The 25,968-nt window shown below is 43.1% G+C and overlaps 2 protein-coding genes across 7 annotated transcripts in view; one reads left to right on the forward strand and one right to left on the reverse strand.

Annotated features, from left to right (window-relative positions):
- Nucleotides 1-21,597, forward strand: part of LOC135303474 (uncharacterized) — a 41,235-nt gene extending 19,638 nt beyond the window's left edge. Inside the window, exons 6-11 of one of the 5 annotated variants that reach the window (XM_064425344.1) lie at nucleotides 14,708-14,894; nucleotides 17,741-19,254; nucleotides 19,486-19,567; nucleotides 19,689-19,730; nucleotides 20,751-20,944; nucleotides 21,477-21,597. The gene's annotated coding sequence lies outside the window, so the exon portion shown is untranslated. Of the gene's footprint in view, nucleotides 1-14,707; nucleotides 14,895-17,740; nucleotides 19,255-19,485 lie in introns of all 5 variants that reach the window. The other 4 variants (XM_064425343.1, XM_064425347.1, XM_064425342.1 and 1 more) reach the window with 4 other exon arrangements.
- GTF2H1 (general transcription factor IIH subunit 1) lies at nucleotides 3,568-25,372 on the reverse strand. Of its 2 annotated transcripts, none has more exons than XM_064425317.1 (15): nucleotides 24,888-25,372; nucleotides 20,998-21,166; nucleotides 19,040-19,232; nucleotides 16,483-16,645; nucleotides 14,702-14,795; nucleotides 14,025-14,174; nucleotides 13,046-13,125; nucleotides 11,789-11,919; nucleotides 10,679-10,766; nucleotides 9,353-9,441; nucleotides 8,339-8,456; nucleotides 7,487-7,577; nucleotides 5,977-6,092; nucleotides 5,002-5,094; nucleotides 3,568-4,447 (listed from the first exon to the last, which is right to left on the reverse strand). In XM_064425317.1, the coding sequence occupies exons 2-15, from the start codon at nucleotides 21,149-21,151 to the stop codon at nucleotides 4,361-4,363; spliced, it is 1,647 nt and encodes a 548-aa protein (XP_064281387.1). In that variant the 5' UTR covers nucleotides 21,152-21,166; nucleotides 24,888-25,372; the 3' UTR covers nucleotides 3,568-4,360. The 2 variants fall into 2 exon arrangements, with proteins under 2 accessions (XP_064281387.1, XP_064281389.1); XM_064425319.1 differs by lacking the exon at nucleotides 24,888-25,372 and adding an exon at nucleotides 24,057-24,191.
- Nucleotides 25,373-25,968: the final 596 nt, after the last annotated feature.

Raw genomic sequence — 25,968 nt, forward strand, 5'->3', positions numbered from 1 at the left:
GGAGATATACTGACACCTGAACTACTGCAGTAGTTTGCTTTTCCACAAAGAAAGGTATGTGGGAGAGGAAGACCAGAGGGCTGTCAGGTTTTGGAGGGGATGGAAATGTTCGTGGGGGAAAACACAGCAGCTGAGAGCATGCGTAAGTGCCAGCAAGGAGCCCCAGCCTCAGCTGCATTCCTGAAGGCACTTTTCCCATCACTGTGGTGGCACTCTGCCACCCGGCTGCGAGCCCAAAGCTGCCTGGAGAGCAGCACAAAGGAGAACTGGCAGAGTCTGGGCTGGGGGGAGCAGGGTGTAAGTGTACAGAGCTCCCTCACTGAGGGTACCTGGGGTCTGTGGGGTGCTCACTGCCCAGGGCTGGGCTCTCATTTGTGGCCTCTGGTTCCTTCAGCCAGGTCAGCTGTGCTGGCTGCATCTTGCACCTCTGGGTCTGGTCTCTTCCACCCCAAAAAAGCCCCACACAGCACTTTCCATCTAGGATGTTAACAAACTCCCTTGCTGTCAGCAGACAGACAAGGGCTTGGCTATCTTTTGGGGAGATGATGTGCTGAGAGAAAATGCAGTAGCCTGAAAAACATGTGTGAGATTGGCTTAGGTAATTTCATGGCTCCCCAGGCTTTTGAGCTCTGCTGTGGGAACACGTGTCACTGGGTTTATTGAGGATCACTGTTAGACCACCAGTGATGTCTGATTGCTATTCAAAAACTTGCTGTGTCCCATTTGGACTGAGCTCCAGTGCTTGCTGCAGGGCAACACAGAGCACGGAAACAAGTAGAGAATATCATGGCTCATACTAAAACTCTTCCAATACAAAGGCTCATAAGCCACAGGGGTGGTTGGGCAGCAAGCCCTTAAGAAAGGGAAACCGGATGGATAATGGAAAACTGGATCTTAAGCTTTTCTCATTGTTACCTTCCCTGTTTATTAAAGTGACTTTCTGGATAAAAGCAGCTGTTCCTTAGGAGTATGGGTAAGGATAAGGAAAGCTTTCTAGCTCATATCACCTCCTAGCAGTTTTAAGGATGTACTTTCAACAAAAGTAAGGGAAAATAGTTGTAGCTTTAAAAAAAGTATCTTAAGCAGAGTGGTAGAGAAACTCAGCCATCTGGGAAGGCACAACAGGGCCCTGGTGAGATCTTTGCCACGTTAGGAAGCTGCAGATGACAGCCTTGAGGGCTAGCCTGTGAACATGTAAGCTGCTTGTAGGGCGGCTGAAGTGGAAGGCTGTCACCTCCTGTCCCTGGCTGGGGAGAGCTTTTGGGAGAGAATTAGCCCAGCCTTTTTTTGTAGTGCATCTAAGTATCTTCATCTGCTGAAATGCACGAGCTGGTGTCTGCATTATCCTTTCTCCATTACTGGCAAACCCTGGATTAGAGTGACTGACCAAGCTCCTGTGCAGCTCTCCGGAACCAACAGCTGCTGCATCAATATATGGAACAAGCAGAGTACTAATCCCTGGAGACTTAAAGTGGTTTTGTATGATAGGGAACAGAGGGACAGTAGCACTAGTAATGGTGTAGAGTCCTTGTGCAGCAGAAGTTTAAGTCCTGAAAATGAAAGAATTTGACAATAATTATACTGTAACCCCTTTGCTGTTGACCTATCAGCACCAAGGGACAGCTAAGCGAGTTACACAGTTCTCTCAATTTAGACCTCAACAGAGCCTGTTAGGGATTTAATTCAATCAGAAAACACAGCCTAAGCATTAGAGAAGACTTCACTTCAGAATTCAGTAGGGTTTATTCTACAAATCTTAGATCAATGCCAATGATACAAGTTTTATGAATTCTCATTAAAAATACAAGTCAGTATAAAGATTCCAATAGTAATATAATGCATGATGATTCAGTTTCAAAATTTAAGGAATGAATCTGTGTTTTGGACCATGCTACAGAAAAGGGGAACACAATGTAGAAAGAATATTTCATTTACCTCCCTTTACTTAAGGAGGGGCCTGTGCCTTATTGCCACAATACCTGAAAAAGCAATATGAAGTGCATAGCAGCCTTGCCTGTACAGTCTCTAGGCAAAACTGTTGAATTTAGTATCATAGTCCTTCTCCCCCTAGTTCTGGTCATTAAGGTACATTTTGATAGCCTGATACCATTATAATAACTTAAAGCTATTGTAATACCATCCCCAAAATGGTTATAAACATCAGTCCTTGGAGCTGTAACATGTTCTTGTGATGCACTGACACTTTTTCACCATGTTAACCATTTTGCCCAGTCTTTTCAGGAGCATTAAATACATTCGAAAAAAGGGGAATTAGTTCCATATTCAAAACTCTCCTAGGATTTAAATGAAGTCTCAGTGCAGTCTAATATTTAAATGTGTTGTTCATAGCTTCAGGCACAGTTAGAATGTAAATCAGACCTGTTTTCTTGACCGTAGCCCTCTGATATGATGAAAGGTGTGCTAGCTTTCAAGGAACAGCTGGAATTTGGCCCCAGAATTTCTAGACCAAATGCTTTGGATCGGGGGAGAACAAAACTACCCTTTTTCTTCTGGGAGCTGCCTGCACTTAGAAGGGGATTCGGCTTCATAAAGCCACACCCTAAGCCTAAATTTTAGAGCAAGTTTAGCTCTCACAAGAGGTAACTCTTGACAAGATGTGCACCTCATCCCCCAAATGCTGTAGTACATCTGTTTATTCCCAGTGACATTTTCACCCTGTCAAGACCAGTGGGCATCTGTGGTTGAGCCCAGTAATTTCCGGTAGCAGAACCACCCGGACGGCGCAGAGCAGGGATCATGCACGGGTCTGCAGCAGCACACAGGGAAGGAGGCTGAACAATATGCACACAGTTCTGAACAGGACTTTGGTGCAGACAGTGATGCTCAACTGAAACACAGCTTTTATCAAAATATTATAGCATAATACAGAAATCTGAAAGAAAAGGGTCAAAAGAAGCCGCTGACTTCCATGCACCAGTTAAAGAAAAAACCCCTCTTGCATAAATGGAGCAGCAGCACAGAACAAGCACCCACTTGGCTACACCAACACATCTTTTCTGCTGTAGGAATTTTCAATAATTATCCACCCAACATCATATTACCATGTTTTAGCATCATACCAAAATGTAGTATTAAGCCATCATGCAGGTTTGGGGAATTTCTTCTGCTGTACTAAACACTGCTGTGCTTGCTTTGAATACATATTGTCAGTCTGATTTGTCTTTGTAGTAGATGCATCTTTAACAGTCACATTTAATCTGAAGTAAAAAAAAAAAGTTCAGCAGCCCATACTGGGCTGTTGTCCAGTCAAAGTGACAAAAAAATACAAGGTTGTCATTAAACTGCATATATTCTAGAAAAGGGGGTTACTTTGCATTTAAGTCACATTTAATACAAGACAAGTTGGTCTGAAACTGTGAACTGATTCTATTTAGAACAAAGTATGGCACAGATTCCCAATACCTATAGACACTGTAAATAACACATTTTTCTCTTTGCAATGATTATCAATTCGCCAAAAACAGTATAATAGTCAAAAGGGAAGGGTGAAGGAAAACAGATTTAGGAGAAGAAATAAAAAATGCCTAAGAAGTGAAAATAAATGACTTATTTTGTAAGAAACTTTATTTAACTTCATTTTTAAAAATGCATTCTCTCCTCAGAACAAATGCCACCGTTTAAAAAAAAAAAGATTGCAGTAGCACACACTTGCACTCAAAAGGAAACATGCAAAACTGATGGCTGAAAATTTTTTGCATAAAAATCGAAGACTTCAGGCAAAAGCTTGCCCCTGTGTACCTTTAGGGACCCCAGACCATGAACAGCTTTCAGTGCAATGCCTCCTGCTTCCAATTGGTGGGGAAACATATGGCAGGAGCTTGTCTTCTGACAGCTACACTCTCCCAGATGTTTGAAGCAAAAACAGTCTCAGCTATGTTTTAAAACATCATTGTTAAACTGTTGCAGGAAGTACAAACAGAATTCAAGAAAATGTCAGAATCCAGTGAAGAAAAACTTTTGAGATCTACCCTGTGCCATACACTTCTTAAAAAAAATTAGACAGAAAAACAAATTTTATTAATACACCCTCTTTAAATTTTTTATTTCTGAAAGCAGCTTTTTATGCAAATCAAAAGCAGTTCCTGAGTAACTGCAGTAAACAGTGTCTTTTAAATATATTTGCGCCTCAGCTCTTCCGTTTTGGTTCTTCCTTGTTTTTCTCCCCAGTTTTCAAGTTTAATCTCAGTTCTTTTTTCAAAAATGTGCAAGTTCAGTTAGCATCGTTTCCAGAAGTCCACAGCTTGCAGGTCTTCCTGCAACAACTCTAAGATCTGCACATACCTAGGCTGTAGTCCTACCCTATTGCAGGCTTTGCTCTCAGACTGTACAGGATGTGCCCTCACGTCTTCTTCAGCATGCGCCGGGACTGCCACGTGTGGAACTTATTGTAGGCTGTCTGCAGCATCTCTTCTATATGACTTACCAACTGAAACAGGAAAAGGGAGAAAACATTGTCCCAGCTGCTTAAAACAGATCCCCTCCCCTCCCTTTCAGGTGCATTCTTGCTTTTATTCACTAGCAGTAATCTTGCTAAAGTCAGAGAAAGGACCTTGAGGCTCTCTTGCAAAATATTCATAGAGTGAGCAGTGCAGAGAGCTGCTGAACTGAAAGGTAAGGGCAAAGTGACACCTCATTGTGCTCTCTGTTCTGGTATTTAGTCTGTGACTGCTTCAAATCTCACATGGGGGGAGAGTTCTGAAGTTGTTCAAGTTCTACTTCATGGTGGAAGTGAAAAATGAAATGTGACCTCCCCTTTCTGTTCTATCACTCCTGTAATTTCAGGTTACAGTTCTTGTCAGTTGCTGGCATCCCTCAGCAAATTGGACAGGGAGAGACAACAGCTTAACTGTGTACCCAGTTTCCCTCAACAAAAAAATTAAAGTACCCTAGGATAAGAAGTAACAAAGCTATCATTCTCTCATAGTTAAGAATGAAATTATTAATGTGCACCCACATAATTAAACAGTACTTTTCCCTTACATTTGTGCTTAAATATTGTCTCCGAATCTTTTCTTGGAATGGGCAGAGCTTTGTAACCTGAAATCTTTCCAAGTTGCTCCTCATTTTCACAACCTGAGAGAGACAGAAACCAGTATTACAATACTGAAGAATTACAGAAAGACAGATGTTTCATTTCCTTTAACAAACTGTTCTCCAACAAAACACCTTATAACTAATTCTGGGGGCTACTTCAACTTTGTGTAGTTTGAGGAAGGAAAGTTATTCCAGTATCAGTCTCTAACACTTCTCTGTATTTTTGAGATAAGTTCAGTGTGCCACTGTGATTACCTCCTTAATAAACACTATAAATAGATACAAGATATTCACAAAATATTTTTTGTTTCAAGCAAAGACTGGGTTTTCAGGCCACATTTTGCAGCAGACATGCAAATGTATCTGAATGCAAATTTTAATCTTTGTTATCCATGTGAAGTCAAAAATAATATAAAAATAGTTACAGTCATAGACGTGGCTGTAGACAAACATCTGTCCTTGAAGGCAACTTAGTTCTCAAAAGCAGTGTGTGTTCTGAAGGTATGACAGTGATTTTTGCAATGGATAGAAGAATAAGGGAAACTTGGTTGTGCTGTCACTGTGGAGGTTATTTCTTGGAGCTGGGAGGCTTTAGTTTTTGTGTTTTAAACTGGAATGAGAACCCTGCAGCTGCAACTGAGCTGCCCATTCTGTTTGAAACTGGCTAACAGCTACTGCTCCTAATGGGAGCTAACAGGCAGGCAGGGACAAGGATGATTTTAAGTAGTAGTACCAGCAGAACTGCAGAGAAAAGTAAGGTTTCATGTTATTTTGTGACTTTCAGTTCTAGGGATGAGTAAGTACTGTACAGATTTGAGGCATGTGTATTAGGTCCACACTTCAGTAGTGACAGCCATTATAAACCACGGTCATTCTAAACCACATCATAACCAGGGGCCATAAGAGGAAGCTCTGCCTTACCTTTTCTTCTAGGAATGGCGTGTTAACAGGAAAGCAGGACCAGAAGTGTCGTAGCAGTTCCCCTACTGCCACATACAAGTGTTTTAGTTCAGACTGAATGTCGTTTGGCACCATCTCTACAACAGGAAAAAAAGGTTTTTCACATCACTCAAAGGATCCTATGAAAAATGACAACTAAGGCTAACGAAGGAGCTCAGCGATGTGCACTTCCACCACAGTCACAGAATGATTGGCTGGCAGGGGACACTGAGGTGCCTCACAGCAATTAGATCAAGACTATCAGCAGCTGTTAGATCAGGTCAGCTGCTATTTATGGCTCTATACTTGGAAGCTTGTGTATTATTTAGGAAGATCCATGCCAGGCAAAGAATGGACACTAAACCTAATCCAGGATTAGAAGCAATATATTTGTATTGTTCTAACAGTGTGGCGGTGCTGCTGCTGGGTTGTCCTTAACAGCACAGTGTTAGGAACTCTGTGGTGGGTACTTCAAACTTCTCCCTCTGCCTTATGTTGGCAATATGGTTACAGCATGTGGAAGACGAAAAATCCAGACAGGAAAAAAGAATTGTGTCCCAGGCATTGTTAAAGAAGAAAGGGTGACAGGGTTTCCAAAAACAAGGAAAGAGCCACAGCTGTAAAACCCCAAACAAAAAGTATAAGTAGTCACTGAGGATGAGCACAGTGAACTGAACAGTGAATATCAAATTTTAGGATGAGGCTGTTAAAAGAAAAGTGGTGGTCAGGCTCAAAGAAGTGAAGTGTAGCACCCAATATGTCAATCAGGATGGATAAGAGAGCCTCACCACTGCTTGCTGATTCCTTTTATTTCAGTACCATAAAGAACTCATACTTGCTTTTTCAGCTGTCTGAATTATTTTCTGCTGCTTTTCAGACCAACACAAGAAAAACTAGAAAACTGTAATAAATCTTGAGAACAGGGATTCATCTGCTGTGAGACTAGAGACAGGAACTCAAACTGGCAGCAATATAACAATAGGGAAAGGGGTGGTTGAATGGAGGTGTGAGAAGGAGAGGCTGTATGATTTGCCCTTGCAGCCTACAAGGAAGTTGTCTTTTTTTCACAGCAAGCTGTGAATCGTAAATGCAGGCTTCAAAAAGCCTAGTTTCAGATGATTATCTTCACTTTGCTTCCTTAAGTGTTTTCACAGAGTATGTTATATTCTACAATCCAGGGAAAAAAAAAACAATGCTGAACAAGTAAAACCCCACATCTGAGACAATTTGGTCTCTCTCAGGTGTTTCCTTCACTACTTCTGTAAAATGTTGTCTTGTTCACTTGTCTCAGCACTGATGTAGCCATTACCACCCCCACGGTGTGGCTGGTGTTTTTCTTTTGTTGCTGTAACACAGTACTACTTCAGCTACACCTTTCCATACTTTCCTTTATCACTGTAATGTATTTTAAGGGAGAGATGAAACAGCAAGCCAGCTAGTGCTGTGCAATGCACAGGATACAATTAACGCATTAGACATCCCAAATGCTTACGGTTTATGGCTTGCTGTGTTCCACCCTGCATAAGTGCTCCTCCAGGTGACAGGACTGCAATAGTGCTGGCAGCATCACCACTTGAAAGAACCTGGAGAGAAAGGGAACAAATATTTCAGGCCACTTTTTCTAATAAATTATTTTAAAAATAAGATTAGTTGAACACATACGTGGAAGTTCAGGTTCTGCTCTTTTCCAGAATTTTGTGCTATAGCTTGTTTGCAGTGAAAACTCTCCAATTAATTATAACCTTTTCTCTGCCTAGACCTTGAACAGGCTGTGCACTTACTCTGAAATAAGACAAGAGTATTACTATTACTGCAGAAGTGTAGCAGAATTGTGGCTGCTTTACTTAGGGCCAAACTAGGTTTAAAACAGCTAAGTTCAGATGCTGCCTGGGGAGATTTGCCACAGGGCTCTGCTGCCCTCCAGGTGCCAGCACAGAGCTTCTCTGCAGCCCACAGCACACTGACAGCCTAAGTGCATTTAGGAGCAAAAGACCAGTTCAATTAAAAACCTGCTGACTGTAACCTCCCAAGCTTCTCATGGTGGGTGAATACACTGGCCTGTGCATGACTGTCCTGCTTTACCACCTTATATCTTTACCATTTCCTCAAAAGAAATCAGGAACAGAAGAATATAACTGAGCAATGACCCAGTTTCCTATAGGGTAGATTTTAAACAAAACAGCTCAAAAGGTATCACCTAAACCTGTAAGATAAATCAGTTAATAGAAATTGGAGATAATTCAAGTTTACCATGAAAAACTGAAACTTCAGTAGACATGAGACTATAGAAAGCAAGATGCTAAGCTAAGATCAAGAGGGGCATTTTAAAAATATACTTCCATACCTGAGTTAGTTTGGGTACATATGCTTCCATTTCTTGTCTAATACTATGAAATGAATTAATTATATCCTGACTGGTTGCATATTGCTGTGATTGAATTGGAGTTGGACCATGGTAATACCTGTGAGGTGAGAAAAGGGAAGGGAAAAGTGTTATTAGTAAGAGTAAAGCAAGAGAAAACTCCTGGACTTCTTCTTCTGTTTCTAATTTTAAATGCTTTGCAACTGTTACCAGTACTTTATTGATTGACAAAGTACAATATTTTATCCCATGGGAAGAGGCTGGGTTAGGGATGGTATGGCAGCAAATAATGGCTTCAAGTGTTCAATCTGTGATCATCATATTGCCAAAGAGAAGCTACCCTTGCCACCAAATTCTGAAAATATCATTAGAATGGAGCAATTCACATCACTTCAACTGAAATTAATCTAAATGAAGTTAGGAGCACATGTGGAACTTTCTGGTAGTACTGCTCCTTTTCTGATGTTACATCTGTGGTTCTCAAACTCAAAAGTTTAGAAAACAGGAGGATTACCACTAGAAAAATCTTAGACCAGTGAGCAGTCCAAACTATCCCAACTGCACTTTTTTGCCTGGGAGTGGATTTTTCTTGTAATTCCATATATTTTCATATGTAACACATTTTTCCACTGAAAGCTACAATGACGTACTGAACTGTGAAGAGAGCTCTATTAGGCTTTGACAGAAATTACATGTCAGGGTCATCCAGAATGGCTTAGAGAGACTTAACCCTCTGAAAAGTAAGATGGAATTTGGCAGGAGTGTTGGACTAGATGATCTCCAGATGTCCCTTCTTACCCCAAACACATGAGAACTAAAACTACAAATTTAAGGGGAAACTGGTTCATGCAAAAGATCATATTGGGTTTCTAAACTCAGTTGTAACACACCTGAGTGTGGCACAGTAGGGACTAAATCAGCTGGTCCTGTGTGGGCTGTGATGAAGGCCCTGATAAACTGGCTCTGCTGAAATAGCTGTGCATTATTTTAACTTACCTATCAGACTTCTTTAAGTTTAGTGCAATAGTTTTAACGCTATTATTCTTTGATAAATCTTCGTATTCAATGGCCTCCTGCAGTTTTACCTAAAATTAGCCAAATAATGATACATGTTACTAATGAAGGCACAAATCCATACATCCAGTGCTTTCTTCTGGTGCATCAAGTTTGAGCTGAAATGTTACTAAAATCTAAAAGAAAACCCATGGAATGACTCATGCCTACCCGCCAGAGGGAGTGATGCCCAGTGTTGTTCAGGATGGGCCATCTGGAAGACTTGGCACCTTTGCTTTTTCTCCAGATTCTGCTAAAACTAGGCAGTCCCTGCCACTTCAAAAATGTGTTCCAGATTAGCAGAAATACTAATGATTTAATAGCTGGTGCACAGGAGTCTAAGACTAAAACCACAATAATTACCCCAAGCTATCTGGTGACAGTAGAGCTGTGGAGTATTAGCAGTGAGAGCTAACAGCACAGTGATATCAGACTTTGTACAACTAGAAAACTATTTCTGAAGTCTCCTATTCTCCTGCTACTCTTTCACTCTCCTTTTCATCACACTTCTTCCAGTCTTGCTATATAATTTTCTACTCAGCAAAACTTGCAGCTTTTGAGGAAAGTCAGACTACCCGAGCATTTATCAACGCATCTATTCTACAAGGTTTTGAGTCTCTGATGTTTTCTGTTTAGGCTGTCAGCTCCAGGAAGAGTATTCAATTCAGTTTTATAGCAATTACAGTACTCTCTTCCACTTTGAGCTGCTCTGGCTAGTCTAGACCAGGCTGTTGCCCTGTATTTCATTGCACCAGGTGTCACTACATTCGGTTCAACATCACTTCAGCTTCTGACTAAGATGAAGGCTGTCGTGTGCCAGTTTCATCATCCCCTCCACAAGCAACACACTTGACAGGTTAATCTTGGGGCTTGAACACCAATATCCTTTTCTGATGGATGTTCTCTAGAAGTTTTCAGGCATTTGAAAGAAAAACAAGAGGAAGAGGGCCGAAAATAGAACTAAAGCAAATGGAAAGAACCAGATTTCTGAGTCCAATCTGAAGCATCTTAGAATTTTTTACTTTCATTGGGCACTACTGAAGAGACAAACAGCACAATTCTTCAATATGTGACTTATTTGGGTTTACTAACACAGGTAACAAGGCTTCTTACAGGCTGTCAGGTTGTTATTCTATGTACTTCTAAACAAGGCTAAAAAAAGTTTTACTTCAGATGTGTCATAAACCAAGTAAGGAACTTTCAGCAATTTTTTTAAGAGACAGAGCTTCCAGTTCCATTCAGTTAGAACCACATCAGCTAACTTTATACCTTTTTCAGTGGTGGCTGAAAGAAATCTGAATCCCTGGAGTTTCCATCCGTACTGCTGGTCTCACTGTAATGGTCATTTTGTGCTTCTCTTAAAATAGAGAAACAGCATTAAGAAGAATTCACCTCACAGGAAACTTAAGATACAAGCTAGAGACAAAGTAAATACATCTGTTTCAAAAACTTCATATGCATGTTCACATACTTTTCTCCCCTTATGACTTAATTTCTAGCAGTTGGTGTAGAGACAGAAGGAACCAACTCCTCACATTAACCCTGTTTCTCACAGGGAAAATTCAACAGCAGGGGAAGATGCTGGTCCCTCTATTCAGAAATAGCAGCATGCCAACAGCGCATGTGGGACACAGCAAAATCATGGCTAAACTAGAGACACTTTGTATACACAGTTATGCAACCAGGTATTAGCAGAGCTCTGGGAGCCCTGCAATACAACTGTTCCAGAGACCTATCCTTTGTGCCTTTCTGAACTGAGAAACAGAAACACACTTTGCCCAGAAGAGATTGCTTAAGGTGCAGGGTTCAATTTGTGCAGAACAGAAGAAAACTGTGAGAGAGCCCAGCTAAACAGAAGCAAGTATTAAGTAAGACCTCTCACAGTTAAGGTCTGTAGGATTTGGGTAGAGTAGCAATCCTTGCTGGTTGTCCATAAAGCAGCTGTAGAGCAGATGACCTGACAGGTGGTTTTGGTCAGGGTACTGCACCTGAGGAGTCTTTCCTCTGATCCACCTATGCCACACTGCAGGAAGCCTCAGCAGGCCTGCTCCTGGAAGGCAGGAAATAGGAACTCCCTGCACCAGACCTCACCTCCACTGCTTCTGCTGCCTTCACCAGGGCGAGACATCTAAGGCATAGCCATACTTTTCTTTTTAATCTGCTTTATATAATAACTCAGTTAAAAACAGCAGTCAGAATTTCAAACAGCTCTGAAAAACTTCTATAAAGTAAAATGAAACCTAAAGGTATTTTCATTTTTAAGGGAAAATAATTAATTCATAAAAAATTAAAAGGTTGTATGAATAACTGAAGATGTGCTTTTGTTTTGGAAATTCCTTAAAATTTACTGCAAAAATATTACACAGCACTGAAACTTACTGTTTCCTGAGGCCAGCTGCAAGGACCATGGCACTATGATGATTAAAGCGTTTTATGATGGCAGCATTGCTGCTTTCCCTAGCAGACTTTGAGGCATTTGATGTAGAGGCCACAGAAGCAACACCATAGCCCTACAAAGAAAACAACATTAATTCCCTCTTGGCCCCCAGAGCAGCAGGACAATTCTGTTCTCCCTTGAGTCAGGAATCCACCTCCCTTGCATCATCATCATCCAGAGAATCATTTTCCTACTTTTGCCCCACCATCTCCTTATGTACTTTGAAAAATCACCAGTGATTATTTTATTCTGCTAGCACTTGGCAATTTAGAGGTGTCAGAGAGAAGGTAACAAGTCTTATACAGGTAATTTTATAGACCATGGAAGACAGCAATTGTTTTACTGACTGCTTTTTTAACATCTAGTGGGACACCAGCAGCCTATAGGCTAAAATATACCTGTCAGGAGGATGTGATACCAGTAGAAAATTCAAAAAACTTCAAGCCTTAAAATGCTGGCAGAGTTCCCCACTTGCCAGGTGTCACTTTACCCCATGGGCAGTTTCATGCTTGCTGTTAATCAGCCTCAAAAGCAAATCAGGGCAGTTTGCAGAGCACTTCAAACACACCTATCCTAAACTATTAACTACAACTGAACAGCTGTAGTTAATAGTTACATCAATTGCAGAAAAGCACATCTCTGAGTTACTTCACATCATGGTACATCATTGTTTTAACTTGTTCTTGCAGGCAGGTAATAATTCAAGTTAGTTGTATTTTTAAAAATGGTATTTGAAGCTAAACAAAGAACACTGTATAAAGTGTCCTTCAGTTAGACTGAATCAAGTAGCAGAGTTCAATGTAAGAACAAATCAAATACTTTCTCCTGGTTTGTGCTACTCTTCTGTACGTTGTCACAGACTTTAAAATGTAGGAAAAAATGAAAGAGTTCACTTTAGACTAAAAAGCCAAATGAAAGAGTAATTATTTAAAGAAGGGAAGTCCTGTATTTACACCCTGCACACCAAGGCAGATGTGACCACACAGGTCCATGAGCACAGTCTCCATTTCCCTTCACACACACAACAGTAGCAATTGTTGAGTACCCAACCATTGCAACTGCCTAGTCAGGGATTTGGTTTATAATTAGCAAGTGTAGTGGTTTTAAAAGAAAGATCCACTTAAATTTCATTAAGGAAGAGGTATGGTTTTCTTTTGGATTTTTATTTTGTTTTCTGTTTTGTTTCCCCAAGTACTTACTTCATCTAATGTTTTATCTTCCAAAGCTGTTAAATCTATCAGAGGGTTTTTCACTCCTTGAGACACCATTGCTTTTAACCCTGTGTGAAACAAATTTTAAAAAATCATTAAAAATTGTATCTAAACAAAGAGCATAACTATGGGATCATTAGGTTATATTCAATCTTTAAAAGAAGACAGAGGTTCTGCACAGGCCCAAATAACACTGGGACTAAAACTTTAAACCCTTTTTAAAGTTCCATTTAAAATAAGCAATAAATGTGGGAAGTTACTCAAAAACATCTTCCTACTAATTAGCCCAGTTTTCACCAACTTCTACACATCACTGAACACGGATTAAAAAAATAAATTGAGATGCAGTTATAGTAGTGGGAACTGGGAAGCCAAAATTGCATTTATTCTAATTTTGGCACTGTTCTGCTGCCCTGCCTGGGTAGAATGACAGTTTATATCTGGTGATAGCTTTGACTTGTGAAGGGTTTTGCATTCCCAATAGAAGGCTTTCAATACATATTATGGAATGGTGGTAAGTGATCCCAGCTCTCCACATTTCTCTATCATCACAAACCTATCTCAAAAGTTCATAAAAAACTTGAGTCAGATAATGTTTTAGAATTTCAGATTAAAAAGACTGACAGAGAACAAGAATGACAACTCCTCTGGAAAATCTGGACTAAATAGGAATCTCATTTACTAAAACCCCATCTATAACAAAAGCTGTACCTGCTGTAAATTGTGCACATACCATAAAATAAAACCTATTGCATACACAGAATTATTCCATAGTACCTGATGGCACATAATCAATCTACCAGGATGGCATGTTATGGAATTTGTAGTAAAGCTTACTTCTAGTGCTGCCACCTTCCAAAGGCTAATTTGTTCAAAGAAATGCTCTCACTATGAAACATGCTCAGAATGGCAAAGCTGTAGCTAACTTGCCGTGACCATCTGTGGTTTTCAGAGACAACCAGCTTACCTTTCTCATCCAGTTTGGCACATTCTGCAAAGAGGTCTTTTGAGCCTGTATTGAGCCTGTCCCGATGAAAATAATGAGACTGAAAAAATCGTGTCCAGAATTCCCTCTCAGTCATGTTATGTGGAACATTCTCTGCATATTTCATTTTTACTGTGAACAAAACCCAGAACAATTACAAACTGTTCCACAAATGTTAACATGGTATTTTATATCACCATTTCCTTGAAGGCTTCCTTGCTTTCTGGCTGCCTCCATTCACTCCCATTAAATGGAAGGAACTGCAGTAGTTAAGCATGACTAAACAGGTACTCATTTATGCCTATAAAACTTTGAAAAGTACAGGTAACAGTGGCCTGAACACTCTTGAATTACCCCCACACTAGGGGCCAAAATGAATCAGTGCCAGTGTTCATTACAGTGGACGGGAAATGATGGAAACAGGTTATTTTTCCTCCCAAAGGTGATTTAATGAAAAATAACAATTAACTGGAACACTGAGTAAGAGAGTGTCATGGATGTCAAACATTTACTCACAATTTAAGAAACAAAAAGTCAACACAAGTTAAAATGTTTTCATTTAATAAAATCTCAGCTGAACATTTTAGTCTTTCTACAGTAAAACAGCAAATAGACCAATCTTAAATGGATGTGTTTGGTATGCAAAACACTGCTCTTACCTGCAGGGTATGTCCGAAATATGGATTCAATAATATCCGAAGTCAAGTTGTACCTCAGCCCGTTGCAGCCGTCTGTCTGAGGCCGTACATCAGCCTGGGAAAAAGCACACAGGGGAAAAACAGTCATGTCTGGATGCTGTCTCTAACTGGAGAAGGAAAAGAACTGGCATCTTGCAAGCAAGGTCTGCTGCAGGTAAAATAATCTTCTTCCTCCAGTAATCCATAATGTATTTGATTGTACATAGGTATTTTAGAATGAGGAATGAACAAGCAAACATGAATTACTTTATTATACTTGCCATTTAAGGGATGATTTAACAAGTAGACTGCAGGCTTTAGAAAGCAAAGTGCATTCCACTGGTCAAAACAAGGTATGCTTAATTAATTTATGCTCATCTTTGTGTCAAAGTAAAAATAAGTAAGCATACTGTATATGCCTCATATTTTATTGTTCACTCAACAATTCACCTAGTGAATGATCAGTGGCTACAATGAAGTGACAAAAGGATTCATGGCTCTTACACCTTATTCCCTTATACTATAAGTATACATAGTTGTATACTAAAAACATCTTAGTGTAACTGATAAGTAACACCGAATTTAAAGCTTGAGGATTAGTCTTAGTCAGAACTTTGAACTTAGATCTCCGTGATCTCTTTAGGAAGCTCTGGAGGAGGCAAGTGCTCTGTCCAGTTCTCAGGAACAGGAAAAGTACATGATTGCACAGGCTGCTGCCTTTTCCTCCTTTTCCTGTGTACCTCAAGTCTAGCTTTTGTACCATCTTCTTCCCAGGCTAACACGCATTATGAGCAGAGCCAGTCAGATTTAACTTGTATTGGGACACACAAATATGTAAGACATCTTTTTCACAAATGCAGAGAACACAAACTTAACCAGTTGGTTTAAGCACGCTTCAGTTTTGAAGGTTTGGTGGGTTTACTTTTCACTGTGGTCTCTTTTTTTAACATTAAGATGTAAGAATAATGGGAGACAGGAAATCAGAGCAATCAAATTTGTTTGGCAACTGATTCAGCTATTTCCAAAGGCGGGGGGGGGGGAACCCAAATGGTTGTATAGCAGCTAAATTAAAACAATTCCTACCTCCTCTTTCCCTCCCAAATCCACTGTGTGCACAGTCATTACAAAGGTGGAAGTGGGATTCCATCTAGAGTCCCATCTGTGAATTTTGTAGCAGAAGCAGAAACATGTCTGTGTGAGTAATCTGATGTTGTACCTAGATTACTTTTAGATTGCACTGAATTTACTGAAGCACAGGTTCTACAAATGAGTAAAATAACTGAAAGTTAGAGAAAAAGAGAGAGAAAATGAACTTCCAGATAGACAAGTTGTTCTTCAAGTAGCTGAAAGCATGTACTGGTTTAAAAAACTGGGGAGGGAATAAAACCCTTATGTGGAAAAGTTCATTTATGCATGTCAGTGCTGTCACAGATACACTCTTTAAAATGTATGAGCTCAATAAATTAATCTAGTGACCATATATGCACATAACTCCTATTTTACAGAAGGCAGAGCAGCAGTACAAACGCCATCTGCCTATTGGCAATTTAAAGTTCAAATTGGGCATCTTAAACTGACAAAATGTTGAGGTTCCAGATTAGCAGGAAACCTTTTTTTCTCCTTTACACTTGGAATAGCAGAGAGATGTTGAGTAACTAGGAAAATACAACATTCATGTACATGGGAATAAAGTGCACGAGCAGAACTCTCACTTTCACCAATTTGTTTGCTCTAAAATCCTATAAGCTAAATGTTCAACATACCAGGAATGCTGCAGAGATGCCCACATCCTGCTTGTTAGGTGCTGCAGAATTATCCCCTGCATTCAGGCTTAAACGGTTGGCCCAGAATTCTTCAGCACTGATTACTTGGCTCACAACGAGGTCTTTATAGAGCTGAAACAAAACGGGATCTTCTTGCAGCATTCTGGTAAAAGAATGTATTGAATAGAATTGAAGCATGCAGAATAAATCACTAGTATTTCCACAACTAACACAAGTTCACAAAAGGAACAGAAACCAACTTCTCTTTCAAAATGCTGTGCATTTCTTAACAAGACTGTGTAAACAACCAATGTCAATAGCACTGCTTGTCTGAAAAGACGTAAGAAATGGATGTTAACACCAAAAGTTAGAAAACAGTAATGCCTAAGAAAAAGTTAATGTGGGATTCATGTCTTGTCCTAAAATATTCTGTGGTGCTTTTGTGTCTTTGCAGACCAGGAGTGGAATCTCCTGAACTGTAAAAGCACAATGAATATTCTTGCTGTTCCATAACAAAAGTATGATGAGGGATAAAAAAAGGAGATTTCGGCACTGTCCAATTCTTGGTTTAAGATCTTAAAATTCAGTAGCTACAGATCTCTATTCTAGGGCAAGAGTATAGATCACAAAATATGTATGGGATAAGATTCCTTAAAACACATTACCCCAATGGTTGTTCATCTATGTTTCTGTGGTAGCAGTAGGATCTTCATCCCTTAATCAGACACAGCACAAGTGTGAGACACATTCCGTGTCACTACTTCCACCAGGGAGCAATGTTTACAAAAGTTATCATCCACATATCAGGTATCACTACGCAAAATGCAAAGACTTTGCACCTGAATCTTCACTCACGCTTAAGCAGCTGTTTTTACAGCTGTGTACCATACTGGATACCCACCGGGCTATTTTCAGGGAAGCATGCATGTGTGTTCATGTTCTGCCAATTACCTCACCAGCCTTTAGCATGTACCTCAGGGTCTTGATCAATTGCAAACAATGAAAAAAACCCAGTCTTATGGATACATGGTCTAGGGATGAACATGGATAAACTGCAATCTGGACAGAATGACAGCCTTTAGCTGCTCTAAGGATGAAGTAGGATGAGGTGGGAAGCGAAAGCTTTGTGACAGGATTATTATGTTGTAACCAGCAGGGTTTCTCCAGTTTTTCTTATTGTCACACGTATGGAGTAGTGGCAATTCTTACAAATTAGTGCAGCTGAAAGCAGTCTGTTATTCTTGTTATTTCATTAAAGCTTGGAATTTTGGTACGCACTCAACTCCCACCTATCAAAAAATGAAGGAAGTGCCATGGGGACTCTGGATGTTGTACCCTCCCACAACAGGCTGGATCTTTTCTGCCTTATCTTTTGCAATTAAGCTAATGAAGCCCCATCACCAGACTTGGGCTTCCAATCAAAAGAACAAACTATGTCTGAGTTTGTTCTCTTGACTGGAAAAGCTGCAGGGATTCTGGCTTTTCTGTAACTAGAAAAGCTCCTGGTACTTCATGGTGTGATGCTGTAAACTCCATTTAAGTAGGCAAAGATTCAGAGCTAAGACTGCCTGTGTTCTCGGCACCAATACTGTCAGAAAAAAGGCACATAGCATAAAGAAACAAGTATGGGAACTGTGCCAATGCAGGCTGCACTGCTGCAGACCCTAGTGGTTGCTGCAGTACTGGAACCAGTTAATCCTGATTGTGTCACAGCTCCAGCACAAGGGCTCTTGCCCTTCTGCTGGGAAATCTCCTTGTTAAGATCCAGTCTGTCCCATGAGGCAACGCTCTCACGTTTTGAAAAATCTGTGTTCAGAGCTAGAAGAGCCCTTGGAAATGGAAGCCATAGACACAGGATTCACAGCAGACACTAAAATGAAGTGAAACTTGTCAGGGGAGATGCAGAGAAAAGAGTTCTGTCGCCACAGGGATTGGATTAACACAAACATTTTAAAGGAAAGGAAATGTATCTCAAGAGCCCATATGGGAAAAGGACTTAGACCCTCAACATCTTCTCAAACAATTTCTTAGAGTAAACATCCTGTATGCCAGATAACAAACTGCAGCCTCTCAAGTGAGATGCATGAAAATACCTAACAATTTAGTAGTCTATAAAACATTGGGAAAGATTTGAGGGGCCAATGGGGCTTTATGGGGAGGAAAAAAAAAACCCCAGGCTCCACAAAATTTCCAGAAAAGGAAAAAAAAATCTTTCAAGCAGCTTTTCTAACTGATACACATATATTTAAGAAGACTAAAGAGACAGGCTGCCAGTTGGGTGCTCTCCTCTCATAGCTGTGTAAGAAAGACCGGGTGGCAGCCAGACTGGCTGCCTTTACACCTCAAGAACGTGTCACTAAGCACACAAGTGTAGTCTCAACATGTGACAGTTATGCAAGTCTCAAGGAACTGCCTTGAAATTAGCAGGGAGATTTTTACTAGGGAAACAAATGCTGTGTCATTCATGATGTTGAAATAACAACAACTGTTAACAGAAATACATGACCGTTAGCTAACAGAAGAAAACCAACAGATTTTTATGCTGCTATCCCTTTACCTGTTCTTCTCCTCAAGTTCTTTATTAGCTTTCCTTTTGAACTTGGGCAAGAGTTGTTGAAGAAGATCCTTGACCGCATCTCGCTCCTTCACTGCTGTGCTTTCATTGGAGAAGTGGAAGTTGGTTGTGTCCCCTGCATGCAATACCAGCTGCAGCTGAATTTTAGCTTTACCTTCTGGACTGATTTTCTGGCCTAGATTACAGAGAGACAGACAGTAAGATTATACAAGAAACTGTCTTCCCTAGAGTATTTGCTTATAAGCAGTTATTCTCATCATCCAATTAAATACCATTATCCTGCGTGTGAATTGCAGCTGTGAAAATGGAACAGTCAGTCTTCCCCTTGAATTAGTTTGAACCCTGCACCTTGACACAGTAGCAGCCTGTTGCTTAATATCCTTCAGCTCCTGCTCAGGAGTCCTGATTCATCTTTGCATTCCCCACAGCATCCATTAGAAAACGGCTGCAAATGAGGCTGTCATCACCTGGACACTCTAACCTGGAAGCAATCCAGGCTGCTGCTGAAAGGTGACCTCATTCCCCCTTTCTGCTTCTTCCTGCTGCATTTCTTGTTTGATTGCTAGTGTTTGTGCAAAAAGCTGAACCAAGGAACTGATCCACTGAAAGGCACCCCCTTTTGTTTTTGCAGCTGGCCCAGCTCCTGCAGAAGGACAATGGTAGGAAAGCAAAGGTAGGGTGGGTAGGAGCACATCTGGATCCCAGTTTCCAGTGGTGAGCTAAGTGCAGTTAGCCACTAGTGCTCTCCAAGTTAATCACCAATGCCTCCAGGGTACTACTACACCCTCATGACTCATAAGAAGAATCCAATTCCTGCTTCCATTCTCATAACCAGAGGGAGCAGAGGCTGCAACACCTATGCTTATGGACTGCTGTGCTGTAGTGACTTTAGTGAAGCACTGCAAATGGCACTAATCTAACTTTTAATGTCAGCCCTTTCGCTAAAGCAAGTGGGAGACAGGAACCATATAAACACTAAATCGCCTTCTCTATTGCAAATTCACAAAAACATCTCAACTTTTTTTACTTCAGATGACAAAAAGCACATCTTTCATCTAAGTTAAAAATACTTTAGCGCCTATACATGTACATATTTAAAATACAAGGTGCTTAAGTGTAAGTTAATAGCTAAATAAAACCTTCACAAAGTTGATTATTATAGGTGAACAAGGCTTTTAAACTTCTTATCACTTTCATATTTAAGAAAATATCATCTTAGTTCTGATTCATCACACACTTTTCATCATGCTGCAGTGCTTGTATGTCACTTTAAACAGCAATAATCACTAAACCATTACCAAGTGACACACACAATTCACTTTTTATTCCTTCTTTGGCATTAGAGCACATGAAATATGAGCACTAACTGGATCCAGAAAGGCAGCATGCTATAGACATCTACTGTTTAGTTTTGACTTGCAAGTACTCTGCTGTTGCAACAGCAAATTCAGAATGTTACCAGCTAGGCCAAACTACAGAAGCTGACACTTCTGAGGCTATGGTCTGTTGGAAGAAAATAAAACTGAGTTCATTTTACATGAAAATCGAAACAGCTTTAGATACTGTTAACAGATGACATGCCAGATAGTTTCTGTGTTAGACTGAAAATCCTATATGCTTCCTTGATCCTCCTCCCACCCTTCCCTCTACAAGCATATGGCATAGATTATTTTTTCTGTTCAATTTACTGCAGAAGTTTATCGAAGTTAACAGTAAATGCAGCAGATGTAAGTTAAACATCTGGAGACTACAGAAGTTGTGTCCTAGCATCCTTAAGCTGGTGATACTTTACCACAGTCCTGATCTCTGCTGCTACAGAGTAGCCTGGCCAGAGCTCCAGACCCCTGCAACCTTCCCGAGGCAGCAGCAGCTGGCACTCCAGGGCAGGTGAGCTTTGTGTGATTTGGTAGCCGTGGCAGCAGTGCTGAGGGCTCACTCACATTTGATGTCTGCATACATGTGGCTGATGGTGAAGCGGTCCTTGCCCTCGGGTGCCCAGGCAATGCGCTCAGCCATCAGGTACAGGGCCCCATCCTGCTTCTTCTGACGCACCTTCTTCACTATCAGCAACACTTCTTCAGATGAAGTTGCCATTGTGGCTACAATGAGCTGTTAAAAACAGAGTTGAGCTGGTTAGCTGTGCTGTAACTATTTCACTACTCCTATCTATATTAAAGTATTGCAGCCCACGTTTACTTGTTCGTGCCTATATCATTTTGGGAGTATTTCAGATAAATGTGCTTCCCTCTTTCAGTGCAATCAGCAAATTTATTTAAACAAAATACTCTCACCTACCTAAAAAATTCATCTAATTACATTGCTGATACTGCTTTTGCTCCACTAAAAGACCCACAAATCTTACATTTAAACTGATAACTAAATTTTCCTGGTTTACTGTCCTTTTACTGTTTTTTTCTAGTTCAGAAGAATACTGAAGCTAAGCAATAACGAATTCCAAATCTTCCCTGGCACTGGCAGCAATTCCCTTCTTCAGTGGGAATGGCAGATGCTAAGTCATTTCAGAAAAGGGGAGGATACAAGGTATGTGAAAAATCATGGATTTTCAGTTCACTGTGCTAAAGATAAGGTGGCTAAAGACTCAGGTGTTCTTATTGTGGTGGGTTTTGCCCAAGGCTTGAACAGTGTTTTGTACACCTGACTGCAGCTGGCCAGTCCCTCTCCTCCAGAGTCTGAGGAACTAACTCTTCATGTACTACAGCACAATGATAATTCTGTCAGCAGTCTCAAACCAACAAGACTTTGGGTACTTGCTACATTGTTCTCCCCAGCAGTCACTATCATTCCTCTCTCCAGGTTCACCCTACAGCCTTAAATTTTTCAAGAGATAAAAAATATGGCAAGTATTACTACACTCTGTCACGCTTACTGTTGGTACACTTATAAAAAATGTACATATTTGATGAAAAATTTTAGTATGTCCAGTTGCTGTATTTTGTGTATCATAAACTTTACTATTGATATGCAAAATAATATTTTTCCAATGCTAATATGGATGTTGCATGTGCTTCAGAATGCCTATAATATTTGCTGGGATGCATGCTGAAGTTCAGATTGTAACCTGCATCTGCTATCACACTATTAGTAGGTATCACAAAATGGTAGTTCTAAGCATTTAAATTCACATACTTCTTTTTTTCTTAAAAAACCCCAAAAAACCAACACCAACCAGCAGCAACATAAGACATTTTATTCTGACAATTTGGACAGCAGCACAGCATTCTCTTCAACAGAAGTCTTACAAGCTCCTGTGCAATGAGTTAAGTAACACACTAGATGGAAAGATGAAATGGCAAAAGGGCTCTGCCCTTACACTTTGCTCCTTCACCATTCCAGCCATCCAAGGCTTTGCTAAAGTTCAGTCATGCTGAGCTGAATGTGGGGTTTCACATCAGCACCACTGCAGCAGTCACCAGAACACGCTGTGCCACATTCACAGCATCCTTGGTAATACTTCTTCCTCAAAGAAAACTGCATGGCATGATTTCAGGACTGTTCCCTAGCATAATCCATTACAGTCTCCCAGCAGCACTATTCCCTTTCAGTGCTATTCACACAACCATTTTATGTAGTTTCCTGTTGTGGGTCTGCAGTCTCACAGGCACCTTATCCTTACTGGAAAAAGGCACTGGCCACAGACTCTCAGAGACTGGAAACCTCACTATGTGCAAAACTAGGGATTTGATGTTTTTCTCCCTTTGTTACTTTATAGTCCTTTAAGGTCATTATTATCCAATGCAATGGAGGCAAAGCCACAGAACACAAAGGAATTCAACCTGTACAGAACAGCAAGAAAAAGGAAAGCATTTCCACAGTCAGGCTCATTCTGATGCCAGCTGCTCTGCTTTTCCACCACACCATTTCACCTACCTACACCCAGTCTTTCAACTACAGAAGCAAAGAATCAGCAGCTACCAACTTCTCTTTTAGATCCCTTCTAGTACCCTGCAGTGTGCAATCTGTGAGAGCACAATTATCCCGCAAGTGGCTCATTCCTCCTTCTGGGAGGGTGAGCACATGGCTCATGCTGTTCTTCTTTCTGTCACTGCTGTACTTCCTTTTTCCTGCAGTAATTTACAGTGGCAGTGGGATGATACAACTCACAAGCACAGTAAGCATTACCCAAAATGGAGAAAACCCTGAGCTGTCTTTTGAACAGTACATCAGAAAGAATAAAAAACCCTATTAATAATAGGGATTTAGGAAGGTTACAGTCTGTCACTAATGGAAACAAAATGGCTCCGTGTTACAAGAAGTACAGGAAAAATTCTAAAATAGGAATCTTGCTTCAAGATTTCATTCCCTGTCTCCTACAGGGAAGGTTACATCCTTGCTAAGCAAAGCACACACAGTACACAGCTCAGCTTTTTTTTTTTTTTTTGGGGCATGTAAGACTTACTATGCAGCAGAGAGCCATCAATGATGTACTTGTGCCTGCCCAAATCTCATAACCTCTACATTTAACATCCAAATCTCCCAGGAATCAGTACTATGGATGATCACACTGCTGCTGTGCAGGGCAAGAACTGCCACATGCACACAGAAAAATGCTGCTATTTTGTGGCTTTAAGTGATAATTTTAACCTGCTACAGCATTAGTGTTCTTCAGCGGCTGGTTCAAGTACCTTGCAGAAGAGGAAGGTCAGACAATTCATTTTAAATTCCCCAGCAACAGAGCTTGGTCAACAGCTCTAAAAGCACTTGGATCAACCCGAAGCCTTAACAATGAGGTACAACGTGTCATCAGGCCTGTCTTGGGGATGTTAATTTCAGCTGCAGTTTACAATAGGCAAGGTCTATCAGGAAGCTTCAGTGTTGGCATTGACCAAAAGAAATGCTCTGTGTGCTTATCCACCTACAAGCCCTCCCCTCCCAGCCCTGTGGGAGCAAACAGCTTCTGGAAACACCATCAAATTCCAACAGCTATCTTTCCTCCATTGCAGGGAATCTTCCTAACCATTCTTATCTCAAGATACAGTACCTCTCATTTCTGTTTTTTACAACACCTGTTCTGAACACTCTCCGTTACCAGCACTTCAGTCTCTTTCCATATGGTTATGTCGAGTTCTGAGCAGAAATAAAGGAAACGTTTGCAGGTTTTAATAATCCTGACTTGGCCATGGTGGGCACGGGCTGGCAGGCAAGCTCTGACAGATCAATGCAGCCCTTTCTGCTGCTGGCCTTCCGCTCCCCGCAGGCAGCAGCAGAACCATGGAATATCCGTGCCAATGGCCCAGTCTGACCCGCAGCGGCACAGGGACGCTGCCAGCTCCGGGAGCGGGCCGAGCAGCGCCCCGCGGGGTGGCAGCGATCTGTCAGCGGCAGCTGCACCGGGAGGGATGCACGGTCCTGAGGGGCCAGCCCGGCCTTGCCCCGATCCGCATCACCCACGCTCCGGGAGGGATGTCACCGTGCCACCACACGGGCCCGAGGACACCCGCAGGGTCCCGGCGGGGACGGCGCTGCCACGGCTCCTCTTTGTCTGCCGCCCGCGCCGGGCCAAGCGCCGGGGCGCAGCCCGGTGCCCCCGGCAGCGCTGCCGCGTCCCCGCCGCCCCCCGGGGAGCGCAGATCGGCGCTGCCGCCGCCCCTCTCGTCCCTTCCCTCACCGCGGCTCCGGCCCGGCCACCGTCACACGCCCGCCGGGCAGGAAGGAAGCGCGGGAGGCCAAAGGCCGCCGCGGCACCAACGCGACGCGCTCCCGCCGCCCCCGGGGACGGATCGCCGGGGCGGCGCGGATCCGTGAGGCGGATCGGGCCCCGCGGCCTGACCGACGCCGCCGTTGCCCCGCGCCCCGCGCCGGCGGCTCTTACCGTGCGGGCTGCGGCGGGAGCTGCTCCGAGCGCGGGCGGCGCTACGGGGGTCGGGCCGCGGCCGCCGCCGGGGCCATGGGGCGGGCGGGGCGGGCACGTGACCGGAACGGGCCGCGGGGCGCCGGGGGCGGGGCCCGCACCACGTGACGCGGGAACGGCTCCGAGGCCGCGCGTCCCCGGCGGTCACGTGGCGCCGGCGCCCCTCCCGGCCCCCGCCCCGGTCACGTGGCGGCCGCTCCCCCGTCGCCATGACGGCGGCGGGCGGAGGGGGCAATTACGCGGCAGTAAAACCGTACCGCCGCCGCCCCCCCGCCCCCATCCCCGCCGCGCCCGGCCCGGCCCGTTTCCCGCCGTCACCCGTCCGCGCGGGCCGCGCTCGTCGCCCGCCGTGGGCCCCGGCGGCCCGTCCTGCTCCGCTCCCGGGTCGGCGGCGCCGCCTCGCTGCGGGGGAGGGGCCTCCCCTCGGCCCCGGCCCGCGCGCCGGGAGGGAGGGGGCGCCGCGCGCGTCACGGCGTCACGTGGCCGGCGGGCGGGTGCGCGCGCGTGACGCCGCTTCCTCCTCCTCCTCCCGCGCGGGCGGCGCGTGATGCAGCGCGGAGCGGGCGCGCGCCGCCGCCCCGCCCTCCCGCGGGTCACGTGGGCGCGCTGTTTGGAGGCGGCGGCGTGAGCGGCACCGGGAGCGCGCGGGGCGCCGTGAGGGAGCGGCACCGGGAGCGGCACCGGGAGCGGCACCGGGAGCGCGCGGGGCGCCGTGAGGGAGCGGCACCGGGAGCGGCACCGGGAGCGCGCGGGGCGCCGTGAGGGAGCGTCGGCAGCAGGGAGAAGGAGCGAGCGGCGCTTCCTGTGCCCCGGCGGGGCTCGGCTCTCGTCCCCTCCCCGCGGTTTGCGAAGGGGCTCGCGGGGTTCCTCTGTCCCTTCCGATCCTTCGCCGTGCTCCGGGTACGGGAGGCGAATCCCGCGGTGTCGCGGCTCAGCCCCACACGGGCGGGATGTGGCAGAGAGCGGGCAGGGCAGAAGTGGCCACTAAGGTTTTTAAGATTTTTTGAGAATTTAGAAGAAAAACTTTTAGTTTCGTTGGCTA

This window comes from Passer domesticus, chromosome 6 (genome assembly GCF_036417665.1).
Source record: "Passer domesticus isolate bPasDom1 chromosome 6, bPasDom1.hap1, whole genome shotgun sequence".
In the NCBI taxonomy this organism is placed as follows: domain Eukaryota; kingdom Metazoa; phylum Chordata; class Aves; order Passeriformes; family Passeridae; genus Passer; species Passer domesticus.